The 13,147-nt window shown below is 44.0% G+C and overlaps 1 protein-coding gene across 9 annotated transcripts in view; it reads left to right on the plus strand.

Annotated features, from left to right (window-relative positions):
• Positions 1 to 13,147, plus strand: part of ARHGEF37 (Rho guanine nucleotide exchange factor 37) — a 110,148-nt gene that overhangs the window by 77,761 nt on the left and 19,240 nt on the right. For 5 of the 9 annotated variants that reach the window (XM_060143954.1, XM_060143955.1, XM_060143956.1 and 2 more), the window contains one exon: positions 8,677 to 12,929. In XM_060143954.1, the coding sequence (XP_059999937.1) occupies positions 8,677 to 8,877 (201 nt within the window). In that variant the 3' untranslated portion in view covers positions 8,878 to 12,929. The remainder of the gene's footprint in view (positions 1 to 8,676; positions 12,930 to 13,147) is intronic. The other 4 variants (XM_060143957.1, XM_060143953.1, XM_060143951.1 and 1 more) reach the window with 3 other exon arrangements.

The raw sequence follows: 13,147 nt of genomic DNA on the forward strand, positions 1-13,147 counted from the left end.
TTGGGGTTCTGTTTTACCTTGTTGATTCATTATTTTTCCTAATATATTTTTTATCTTTCTAATTTTATTTTGTTTTTTATTCTTTGATCTTGTACTATGCCTTTTTTTCTTTCTTCTTTTTTTTTTACCGCACCATGAAGCTTGTGGGATCTTGGTTCCCAGGCCAGAAGTCGGGCCTGAGCTCCTGTGGTGGGAGCTCTGAGTCCAAACCGCTGGACTAACAGAGAACCTCAGACCCCAGGGAATATCAATTGGAGTGAGGCCTCCTGGAGGACCTCATCTCAGCACCAAGACCTAGCTCTATCCAACTGCCTGCAAACTCCAGTGCTGGACGTCTCAGGCCAAACAACCAGTAAGGCAGGAACAGAGCACCACCCATCAAAAAAGAAAAAAAAATGAAACAACAAAAAAATATGTTACAGATGGAGGAGGAAGGTAAAAACCTACAAGACCAAATAAATGGAGATGAAATAGGCAACCTACCTGAAAACGAATTCAGAGTAATGATAATAAAGATGATCCAAAATCTTGGAAAAAGAATGCAGAAAATACAAAAAGCATTTAACAAGGATCTAGAAGAACTAAAGAGCAAATAAACAGTGATGAACAACACAATTACTGAAATTAAAAATACTCTAGAAGGAATCAATTGCAGAATAACTGAAGCAGAAGAACGGATAAGTGAGCTGGAAGATAAAATGGTGGAAATAACTGCCAGGGAGCAGAATAAAGAAAAAAGAATGGAAAGAATTGAGGACAGTCTCAGAGACCTCTGGGACAACATTAAATGCACCAACATTCGAATTACAGGGGTCCCAGAAGAAGAAGAGAAAAAAGAAAGGGTCTGAGAAAATATTTGAAGAGATTATAGTCGAAAACTTCCCTAACATGGGACAGGAAATAGTCAATCAAGTCCAAGAAGCACAGAGCATCTCATACAGGATAAACCCAAAGAGAAACACTCCAAGACACATATTAATCAAACTATCAAAAATTAAATACAAAGAAAAAATCTTAAAAGCAGCAAGAACAACAACAAAGCAACAAATAACATACAAGGGAATCCCTATAATGTTAATGGATGATTTTTCAGCAGAAACTCTGCAAGCCAGAAGGGAGTGGCGGGACATATTTAAAGTGATGAAAAGGAAAAACCTACAACCAAGATTACCCAGCAAGGATCTCATTCAAATTCGATGGAGAAATTAAAACCTTTACAGATAAGCAAAAATTAAGAGAATTCAGCATCACCAAAGCAGCTTTACAACAAATGCTAAAGGAACTTCTCTAGGCAGGAAACACAAGACAAGGAAAAGACCTACAAAAACAAACCCAAAACAATTAAGAAAATGGTAACAGGAACATACATATCGATAATTACCTTAAATGTAACTGGATTAAATGCTCCAACCAAAAGACATAGACTGGCTTAATGGATACAAAAACAAGATCTGTATATATGCTGTCTACAAGAGACCCACTTCAGACCTAGGGACACATACAGACTGGAAGTGAGGGGATGGAAAAAGATACTCCATGCAAATGGAAATCAAAGGTAAGCTGGAGTAGCAATTCTCATATCAGAAAATATAAACTTTAAAGAGTATTACAAGAGACAAGGATACTACATAATGATCAAGGGATCAACCCAAGAAGAAGATATAACAATTGTAAATATTTATGCACCCAGCCTAGAAGCACCTCAATACATAAGGCAAATGCTAACAGCCATAAAAGGGGAAATTGACAGTAACACAATCATAGTAGGGGACTTTCTAACACCCCACTTTCACCAATGGACAGATCATCCAAAATGAAAATAAATAAGGAAACACAAGCTTTAAATGACACATTAAACAAGATGGACTTAATCTATATTTATAGGACATTATATCCAAAAACAACAGAATACACTTTCTTCTCAAGTGCTCATGGAACATTCTCCAGGATAGATCATATCTTGGGTCACAAATCAAGCCTTGGTAAATTTAAGAAAATGGAAATTGTATCAAGTATCTTTTCCAACCACAACACTATGAGACTAGATACCAATTACAAGAAAGAAACTGTACAAAATACAAACACATGGAGGATAAACAATACACTACTAAATAACCAAGAGATCACTGAAGAAATCAAAGAGGAAATCAAAAAATACCTAGAAAAAATGACAATGAAAACATGATGACCCAAAACCTATGGGATGCAGCAAAAAAGTTCTAAGAGGGAAGTTTATAGCAATACAATCCTACCTCAAGAAACAAGAAAAATCTCAAACAACCTAACCTTACACCTAAAGCAATTAGAGAAAGAAGAATGAAAAAACCCCAAAGTTAACAGAAGGAAAGAAATCATAAATATCAGATCAGAAATAAATGAAAAAGAAATGAAGGAAACAATAGCAAAGATCAATAAAACTAAAAGGTGGTTCTTTGAGAAGATAAACAAAATTGATAAACCATTAGCCAGACTCATCAAGAAAAAAAGGGAGAAGACTCAAATCAACAGAATTAGAAATGAAAAAGGAGAAGTAATAACTGACACTGAAGAAATACAAAGGATCATGAGAGATTACTACAAGCAACTATACGCCAATAAAATAGACAGCCTGGAAGAAATGGACAAATTCTTAGGAAAGCACAACCTTCTGAGACTGAACCAGGAAGAAAGAGGAAATATAAACAAACCAATCACAAGCACTGAAATTGAAACTGTGATGAAAAATCTTCCAACAAACAGAAGTCCAGGACCAGATGGCTTCACAGGTGAATTCTATCAAACATTTAGAGAAGAGCTAGCACCTATCCTTCTCAAACTCTTCCAAAATATAGCAGAGGGAAGAACACTCCCAAACTTATTCTATAAGGCCACCATCACCCTGATACCCAAACCAGACAAAGATGTCACAAAAAAAGAAAACTACAGGCCAATATCTCTGATGAACATAGATGCAAAAATCCTCAACAAAATACTAGCAAACAGAACCAAACAGCACATGAAAAGGATCATACACTAAGATTAAGTGGGGTTTATCCCAGGAATGCAAGGATTCTTCAATATATGCAAATCAATCAATGTGATACACCATATTAACACATTGAAGGAGAAAAACCATATGATCATCTCAATAGATGCAGAAAAAGCTTTTGGCAAAATTCAACACCCATTTATGATAAAAACTCTCCAGAAAGTAGGTATAGAGGGAACCCACCTCAAGATAATAAAGGCCACATATGACAAACCCACAGCCAACATCGTTCTCAATGGTGAAAAACTGAACCATTTCCTCTAAGATCAGCAACAAGACAAGGTTGCCCACTGTCACCGCTGTTATTCAACATAGTTTTGGAAGTTTTAGCCACAGCAATTAGAGAAGACAAAAATAAAAGGAATCCAAATTGGAAAAGAAGTAAAACTATCCCTGTTTGCAGATGACATGATACTATACATAGAGAATCCTAAAGATGCTAACAGAAAACTACTAGAGCTAATCAATGAATTTTGTAGAGTAGCAGGTGGTTCAAAATTAATGCACAGAAATCTCTTGCATTCCTATACACTAATGATGAAAAATCTGAAAGCGAAATTAAGGAAACATTCCCATTTGCCATTGCAACAAAAAGAATAAAATTAATGCACAGAAATCTCTTGCATTCCTATACACTAATGATGAAAAATCTGAAAGCGAAATTAAGGAAACATTCCCATTTGCCATTGCAACAAAAAGAATAAAATACCTAGGAGTAAACCTACCTAATGAAACAAAAGACCTGTATGTAGAAAACAATAAGAAACTGATGAAAGAAATAAAGATCATACAAACAGACGGAGAGATATACCATGTTCTTGGATTGGAAGAATCAACATTGTGAAAATGACTATACTACCCAATCTACAGATTCAGTGCAATCCCTATCAAACTACCAATGGCATTTTTCACAGAATTAGAACAAAAAATTTCGCAATTTGTATGGAAACACAAAAGACCTCGAATAGCCAAAACAATCTTGAGAAATAAAAACGGAGCTGGAGGAGTCAGGCTCCCGTACTTCAGACTATATTACAAAGATACAGTAATCAAGACAGTATGGTACTGTGGTGCTGGGAAAACTGTACAGCTACATGTAAAAGAATGAAATTAGAACACTTCCTAACACCATCCACAAAAATAAACTCAAAATGGGTTAAAGACCTAAGTGTAAGGCCAGACACTATAAAACTCTTAGAGGAAAATATAGGCAGAACACTTTATGACATAAATCACAGCAAGATCCTCCTAGAGTAATGGAAATAAAAACAAAAACAAATGGGACCTACTGAAACTTAAAAACCTTTGCACAGCAAAGGAAACCATAAAAAAAAACGAAAAGACAACCCTCAGAATGGGAGAAAATACTTGCAAATGAAGCAACTGACAAAGGATTAATCTTCAAAATATACAAGCAGCACATGCAGCTCAATATAAAGAAAAAAAAAAAAAACAATCCAAAGATAGGCAGAAGAAAGACCTAAATAGACATTTCTCCAAAGAAGATATACAGATTGTCAACAAACACATGAAAAGATGCTCAATATCACTAATCATTAGAGAAATGCAAATCAAAACTACAATGATGTATCACCTCACACCTCACACCTCTTCTGATGGTCAGAATGGCCATCATCAAAAATCTAGAAACAATAAATGCTGGAGAGGGTGTGGAGAAAAGGGAACCCTCTTGCACTGTTGGTGGGAATGTAAATTGATACAGCCACTGTGGAGAACAGTATGGAGGTTCCTTAAAGAACTAAAAATAGAACTACCATACGACCCAGCAATCCCACTACTGGGCATATACCCTGAGAAAACCACAATTCAGAAAGAGTGATGTACCACAATGTTCATTGCAGCACTATTTACAATAGCCAGGACATGGAAGCAACCTAAGCATCCATCGACAAATGAATGGGTAAAGAAGATGTGGCACATATATACAATGGAATATTAACCATAAAAAGAAACGAAATTGAGTTATTTTTAGTGAGGTGGATGGACCTAGAGTCTGTCACGCAGAGTGAAGTAAGTCAGAAAGAGAAAAACAAATACCGTATGCTAACACATATATATGGAATCTTAAAAAAAAAAAAAAGGTTCTGATGAACCTAGGGGCAGGACAGGAATAAAGACGCAGACATAGAGAATGGACCTGAGGACACGGAGAGGGGGAAGGGTAAGCTGGGATGAAGTGAGAGAGTAACATTGACATATATACACTACCAAATGTAAAATAGATAGCTAGTGGGAAGCAGCTGAATAGCACAGGGAGATCAGCCTCGTGCTTTGCGACCACCTAGAGGGGTGAGATAGGGAGGGTGGGAGGGAGGCGTAAGAGGGAGAGGATATGGGGATATATGTATACATACAGCTGATTCACCTTGTTATACAGCAGAAACACAACATTGTAAAGCAATTATACTCAAAGATGTTTTTAAAAATGTCATATATATATATATATATATATATATATATATATATATATATATATATATATATTACAGCCATGACCATTAGCCAAGTAGCTACAAATAAAACATTTTTGGGAAAAAAAATTTTTGGAACCAACCCACCTTAGCGTGTGTGTAAAAATATGTGGCAGTTTAGACTTAATTCCAGGAACATCTCTGTATTATAGCTGTAGTGCCTAAAGCTGTTAGCTCTGGTATTTGGAGAGCCTTTAAAAGTCTATACGTGTCTTTGTCAGTCTGTAACTTACCTCCTCTGGGCTTGTGAAAGTGTGAAGGCTGCATACATAATGCAAAACTCAGTCCTTTCAGTCCCTCTCCCAGCAGCAAATTCACTCTCCAAGATGCTCATGACTCATTTTCCTTTCTCTTCCCTGCTCAGAGTTCTGATAACAAACAGGAAGCACAGGGGAACAGATAATAAAATAGGAAATCCAACGGTGGTTCCATAATACTTATGAGAGCCTACAGTGTGCTAGAAACCTAGCTCAGGGCTTCTCAACGTGGCTGCCCACTGCTTGCACCGGGGCAGCTTTAACTATGACTGAAGCCAGGATCCCACTCAGAGATGCTGATGTAATTGGTGTGGGGTGTGGCCCAGCCTCAGGAATTCAGAGAGCTCCTCAAGTATTTCTAGAGTGTGGCCAGGGTTGGGGACCTCTGCTCTAGACACACAGTGGTGGTCGAGATAGACCCGGGGTTGGAAATGGTCACAAGCTGTTAGCTAGGACGTGCCCCATCCAAACTTTGTACTTGCTCAGATGTTTCAAACAGGCAGCTTCTCAGCCAAAATAAATAAATAATTTTAAAAGTTATTTTTTTAAAAAAGGGACTTCCCTGATGGCACAGTCGTTAAGAATCCGCCTGCCAATGCAGGGGACATGGGTTTGAGCACTGGTCCGGGAAGATCCCACATGCCACGGAGCAACTAAGCCCATGTGCCACAACTACTGAAGCCCGCGCACCTAGAGCCTGTGCTCTGCAACAAGAGAAGCCACTGCAATGAGAAGCCCGCGCACCGCAACGAAGAGTAGCTCCCACTCGCCACAGCTAGAGAAAGCCTGCGCGCAGCAGCAAAGACCCAATGCAGTCGAAAATAATTAATTTTTTTTAAAAGTTATTAAAAAACAGCAGCTTGAGAGGAGGTTTGAAATAGGACAGCCTGTTCTGTCAGGTCCCAGAACGTATATTTATTAAGTGCAATTAAAAGGGACCTGAAGAGGGGCTTCCCTGGTGGTGCAGTGGTTGAGTCTGCCTGCCGATGCAGGGGACACGGGTTCGTGCCCCGGTCTGGGAAGATACCACATGCCGCGGAGCAGCTAGGCCCATGAGCCATGGCTGCTGAGCCTGCGCATCCGGAGCCTGTGCTCCGCAATGGGAGAGGCCACAACAGTGAGAGGCCCGCGTACTACAAAAAAAAAAAAAAAGGACCTGAACAAAACTGGATATTCTTGTAGGCATAAGGGAGAAAACTGAAATATTCTTGGAACCAAATCTATCTCATGAGGAAAAATAACAATGTATTCAGTAGCACGTGGGTAATGGTTTCTCCTAGGGGATGAGATTAAAAGTCACTGAAGGGTGAGAAAATGCATAATTGAGAAGATGGAGAATGGCCTGAATTTTCTCCAGGGGACTCTGTGTAATGTGCCTTTCCCCCTCCAAATACCTAGAACCATTGCCCTGTGACTTATGTATTTCAATGCTGGACTGTCACATATTAGACTTACAAAGGTATTTGTCTGTGAATTGAACAAGACTTTCAGGAGGTGAAGACTGATTCACAAGGGTGACCCTTGCTCCCTGCAACAGAGTGAGACCTCTTTAATCTCTTGGGCTCCAACCTAGTTTTAGACATGAGGACAAGATTACAATATCAAAGGAAAGATGAGCGAATTCTTGGTTAATGTGGTGAGTAGCTTGGTGAATAACTGATGTCAACTACTGGGAATAAAGGAGTATGAAGATGAAATGCCGCTGAAATTTGTGTGACTCTAACCATTGGATGGTCAGATGCCCCAGTGTGGCATTTGTTCACTAGATACTTGCCATATATAAAAATGGCACCTCCTTTATTCATGTGTTCATTTAGTGAGTGTCTACTGCACATCTTTGGTGCCTCCAGGATTTGGCCTTAGCTGCTGGGGATGTAGTGAGAAGTCAGAGAGATCGGGACCCTGCCCTCCCAAAGCCCACAGTGTGATGAGGGAGGCAGACAAGGCAACAGTTAAACACAGTGTTAATTGTTAGGATAGGGTGATAACAGGTGCCACCAGAGCCCAGGGGAGAGGCCAGCCCCTGACTCAGACTTGGTGGCTAAGGAGGGCTTCCTGGAAGAAGTGATATCCAAGCTGATGGGTAACAGGTTAGATGAAGGTGGGAGGGAGGGCACATGAAAAGGCCCAGAGTTAAGAGCAAGCACAGCTCATCAGGGAACTAAAATGTTATAGAGCTGGAACACAGGGTGTGCGTAAGGGTGGTGGGTACAGTGCGAGATGGCTTAGTGAGGTCTGCCTGGTAAGGAGCTTTGGGGTTTATTCTGAGGGCAGTGGTGGGGGACACTAAAGGGTTTCAAGCAGAGGAGTGACACGCCCAGAGTTGTGTTTTAGGATGCAAGTTCTGGTTTATCCTGGAATCTCCCTAAGCATCTGTCATATGCCTCAAGTAATAGATGTTCAATACACGTTGCTCAGATAAACAGCCCAGATGGGATGGGAACACTGAAACCTACTTCCAAGGAATCTCCCATCCAGCTGTAAAAGACAGACAAGCACCTGGCACCACAAGGCAGGATGCTGTCAGCCCCAGAAGGGTGCTATTTACCAGGCTCATAGGTGTTCAGACAAGGAGGAGCTTTGGGGTCGCTGAGGTGGTCAGGGAGGCTTCCTGGAGGAAGTGGGGCAGGTGCTGGCTTTGTGGGATAAGTAGGGTTGGGGGAAGCAAAAGGGAAGGGGAAGCCTTCTCAGGCCCAGGGAGGCAGTGTAATGGTATGAGAAGTGCCCAGCACTTGACCTTAAAACCCCTGAGTTCAAGGCCCGCTTGGCCATAGGCAAGTAGCAGACTCATTTATTGTGGTTTCTGCATGTGGGGAAGTTTGGTGAGGGCCCCCAGCCTGCGTTGTCCTCCCTATTCAGCCCAAAAAATACTCACTGTAGAATTCTGTCTTTTCTCAAGGAGTCGCTGGCTTCCTCCACCAGGACCTACCTTCCAGCGTGGAAAAGTCATTTTAGGATCTGTTGTGGTAGGGCAGAGACTCAAATACCTGGACTGGTGGGTAAGGAAAGAACTGGATTCCACTCCTGGCAACATCCCGAGGAGCTGGGTTCCTTAACAATCCACTCACTTAACCTTGTTCTTCTGTTTTCTTATCAGTAATTTTTGAACTTATGTTTTCTGTTTTTCTCATCTGTAAAATGGGTACAATTCCTGTTCTGACAGGGTGAGTGAGAGGATTAAATGAAACACTTGTGAATGGTGGCGGATCGCAACAGGAGCATCACGGCTGTGCAGGGAGGAAATATGTGAACTCTGACCACTAGGTGGCAGCAGGGCTCTAGGAATCACCTGAGATTGGGCTGGGAGGCGCCACCTCAGCAAATTGAAACGCCCAGGGTGCTGGGCAGGTGGTTCAAATGAGAGGAAGGGCCAGGTGAAAGACATTAGGGAGTGGCAGGGACTGTGGTGGACCACAGCATACATATTCCATCTAAGGAGCTTGCAGCTTCTTGGCTTCAACCAGTGTTGCCACATCAGAATGAGGGCCCAGTGGTGCCAGAGATTCTGATTTTTCAAGAGAAGCCAGAAACCAGGGTTTTGTTTTGATTTTTGATGTGAAATCTGTGTGGAGATTGTGTGGGTCACAACAGGTCCCCCTTTTTGCATCTTCTGCCACAGAGTGTGGGTTGGCTGCCCTGGTAGAGAATCTCCTCTGAAGAATTAGCTTCACATCTGTTTTCTGTGAAATGCCGTCATGTGTCTCCACTTCACTCACTACTTCATTAGATGTTAATTTTCCTTCCTTGGATCTCTGGGGAGAACTGTTTCGTTTTCTGCTATTGTTACTATTGTTGTCATCAAACATTTATTCAATCGTGGGCCATATTTTCTGACCACCCATGAGGCTCTCCATAGTACCTATTTCACAAGGTTCTTTTGAGGAATAAATGAGGTACTGATATAATATCGCTTAGCCCAGCACCTGGCTCATTAGCACTCAATAAATATTATTATGGGGACTTTAGAAAAGATGGCATGACATTTGGAGGAAGGTTTGCAGGGCCTGCCTTTCTCTCTATATTTGGGATGGTGACAAGGCCTGGCTACTCCCTTATGTAGATGAAGCCCCCTGGTTCCGGCTCCTGAGGGCCTAGTAGAGGTTGGATACAGCCCTTCCCTCAGAGGCTGCTGTCACACCCCAAAAGCATTCCTGGGACTTTCCCTTGTCCGGTTCTCTGGTGCTGCGTCTGGGTCAGGGTGGGCAGATTTCCCCATCCAGGGCAATCCCAACCTTGGGCAGGAGTGGCCCAGATTCTCCTGCCTCTCCCCAGCGAGAGGGCTTTCTGCAGTCCATTGCACCCGGACAAGTCAGGCAGGTACTCAGGCAATAATCAGGCATGCAGATGCGCTGGAGCAGCAACTCTGGTCAGAGGCTCAGGGCCCTTTACATCCAGGAGCATCTTCTCAGGGTGTTCCAAGGGGACCCAGCAGCTTTGGGGACAACGACTCCTTGCTGGAGGCTCCACTGGCAGATTCAGGAACAAGGAGAGGGTGAGATCAGATTTGTCCTTGAGGGCTCTGACTTATGCTGGGCTCAGGAGCACCAGCTAATGCTGTTCAGTTAGGTCTCAGGCCACCACCATGCTTCCAGGATACCTCAGGGTGGTTCTGGGTTCCCTGTTTGGGACCATTTGCCTGTCTTCAGGGGTCTGGGCATCCTTGAGGCCTGTGAGTAGAGAGAGAGCTCAGTGGCTGCAGGTTTGGGACAGCCCTGAGCCTTAGGAGGATTGGGCCAGAGTGGGCATAGGACTTGCATCCACCCCTTCTGAGCAGCTCACATCTCAGAGGTTGGTTATTTGCTTGCTTGCTCTCACATTTTTTCCCTGCCCAGCTCAGCTCTGTACTTCAGGGAACTACACTGCCCAGGCTCCTTTGTTCTCTGGTTTTCTGGTGGGTTTGTCCAATGGGAGGCACTGGCAGGGGGAAGGAGGGGAGAACCCAAGGTATTTCTCCCTCTCTCTGCTTCAGGCAGCATCTCTGCCTTGGCTGGTCTTCTCCATGGTTCCCACTTCCACTGGATGGTCCTTCCCTCTTGGTCTTAGGTCCCGTTGGACAGGCCTGGCTATACTTCCAGTTTCTGTAAGATAGCTTCAGATACTGGGCCTTAATAACGCTGCCTCTTCCCTGCGTTCCTCCAACCTAAAGACTAGAGTGTCTTTTTGCTGTTGTTAATCCCTGTGGTGATTCTAGGATCTTCTTTCACCTGTGTAACTTCCTCCCTAAGTCCCTCTGTTCACAAGGCATGGAGTGGTTCTCTCTCTGACTGGACAGTGACTCTTGTGCAGCTCAGCAGCTAGGGATACAGGGAGGGAGTGGGTAGTAGAGCTGGGGGGCTCCTAGGTACCTCTGCCCCTCAGGCTGCCGAGCCCTCAGAGAAGATTGGGACCATCACCAGGTCTGCTGTACCTTCCCTGGGTCAGGGAACAGTCCGGCCCTCCCCGCCCAGATCTCTTGGAAGTGTCTTCAGCTATAGACAGCAGCTGAGTGGGTCACGCTCCAGGGTCAGTGGCTGTGAGAATCTGCCGAGCAGCCCTTGTTTGGGCCAACTGAAGCTGTTCTGCAGGGCCCAGAGAAGGACACAGAGGAGACCCAAGGGCCATTGTGTGACAGCAGAGCCAGGCTGTGGGCAGGAGGAGAGGGTTGCCTCCTTCCAGCCACAGTGCCTCGAGTCTGGCCCTGGCTCAGGAGGGATGGTGAGCCCCCGGTCAGTGAGACGGGAAGTGGAGATGAGGCTTCTGGCCAGGAAAAAGCCTGCTTGTCTTGATTCTGGGATCTCTGATTCCAGGCACATCAGCAGAGCCTTTGGTCTGGGGAAAGGCTAGTGCACTACTAGCAATCACCACAGCTTCTGTTCACTTCTCACAGGGCTTTTTGAGGGTTACGTGAGGAAATCCACTTTACGTGATTAATCCAGTGCTGGCACATAGGAAGCTCTCAAGACCTGCGAACTAAAGAAAAACAAACAAGAAAACACAAATCGCAACAGCAACCAGGCACTGTGGACCTTATTCTGTAGGAATAAGCTGGTGTCTAGTTAGTACTGAGCCCCAGGCCTCTCCCCTGGAGCAGAGCTGGGGCTGGCAACACGGTTCCAGCTGCCAAGGCTAGGAAGAAGGCCGAGTCAGGTGAAGGAGTTGTGAGGTTGGGAGGTCACAGTGATCTCAGGGCACACTCCCCAGAGACGTGGGGATGAGCAGTAGGTGTCCAGAACCATAATGGGGCACTTGAGGACAGCTATCACCTTGTGTCCAGGCAGGACAGAGATCAAGGCTAGGTCAGAAAGCAGGCAGTAGGATCCCAGTCTTTGGGTTGAGGTTCAAGTACTAGGCCCTGGGGACTTAAGGATCAGGTCCACTAAAAATACAAAGATCCTGGCAAGAGGCAGGATGGAGAGCTGGACACAGGGACTTCATTTTGAGCCCCGGGGACCAGAGCTGCTGGAAATCCTCCCATCTGATGACAGGATTGAACCCAGGGAGCAAGATGCGTTGGACGTGGGAGAGGGTCTGGGATGAAGAGGCTGTGGTAATCAGGAGCCCAGACTTCACATTGCAAAACGTCCAAATTCAAATCCTGACTCCACACTCACCAGCTGTGTGACCTCGTTGAACAAGTTACTTCATGTCTCTAAAACCTCACTTTCCTCTTTGTGGGTAAACCAGGAAATAGTCGTACCTCAGAGGGCCGTTGGAATGTGGAAATGGGATCACGCGTGGAGGTTTTGGCAGTCTAGGACATATGAGTGCTGCTTAAATGATTGATCCTCGAAGACACAGCTATTTTTACTGGCTCCCACCTCCTCCAATGTACTCCTCCTAAGCTTTGCCAGCAGTGACCCCAGCCCGAGTCTTCTCTGGGCTAACACTCCTTGTACTTTCAACCTTTGCTCTAACATCTGTGTTCCTGACCCTTCACCACCTCAGGCTCTGAAAAAATAGCCCCTCACTGCCTGAGCTCTTTCCAAACTGAAAGCAAGTGGATGTCTTAAGAGGCCAAAGGTTGTTCCCCTGGGAATGTAATGTGACCACGTCCTCGGATACTCCCTGGTGATTAGAGCTCGCCATCTTGAATTACTTCATCTTCATCCTCCCAAGAAGCTTCTTCACAGCCCCAGGCCAAGCAGTGGAAGACAGCCTTGCTGATATGCCTTTGTGAGTATACCTCCCCAATACTTTCTTTCCTCCCACATTGCTAAACTTTTTTCCTCAAATTCTTTCTCACCCTTCCCCCACTCCTCACCAAAAGCTGCGGCAGAACATAAAAGAAAAATACAGTGACACGCACACAACTGGAAAAATCTCAACATCTATCTTCTTCCCCTTCACACCACCCCGCTGGCCACATCCCAGGCCAGAGATTCCAAGGCATG

Source organism: Lagenorhynchus albirostris, chromosome 3 (assembly GCF_949774975.1).
Source record: "Lagenorhynchus albirostris chromosome 3, mLagAlb1.1, whole genome shotgun sequence".
Taxonomy (NCBI): Eukaryota; Metazoa; Chordata; class Mammalia; order Artiodactyla; family Delphinidae; genus Lagenorhynchus; species Lagenorhynchus albirostris.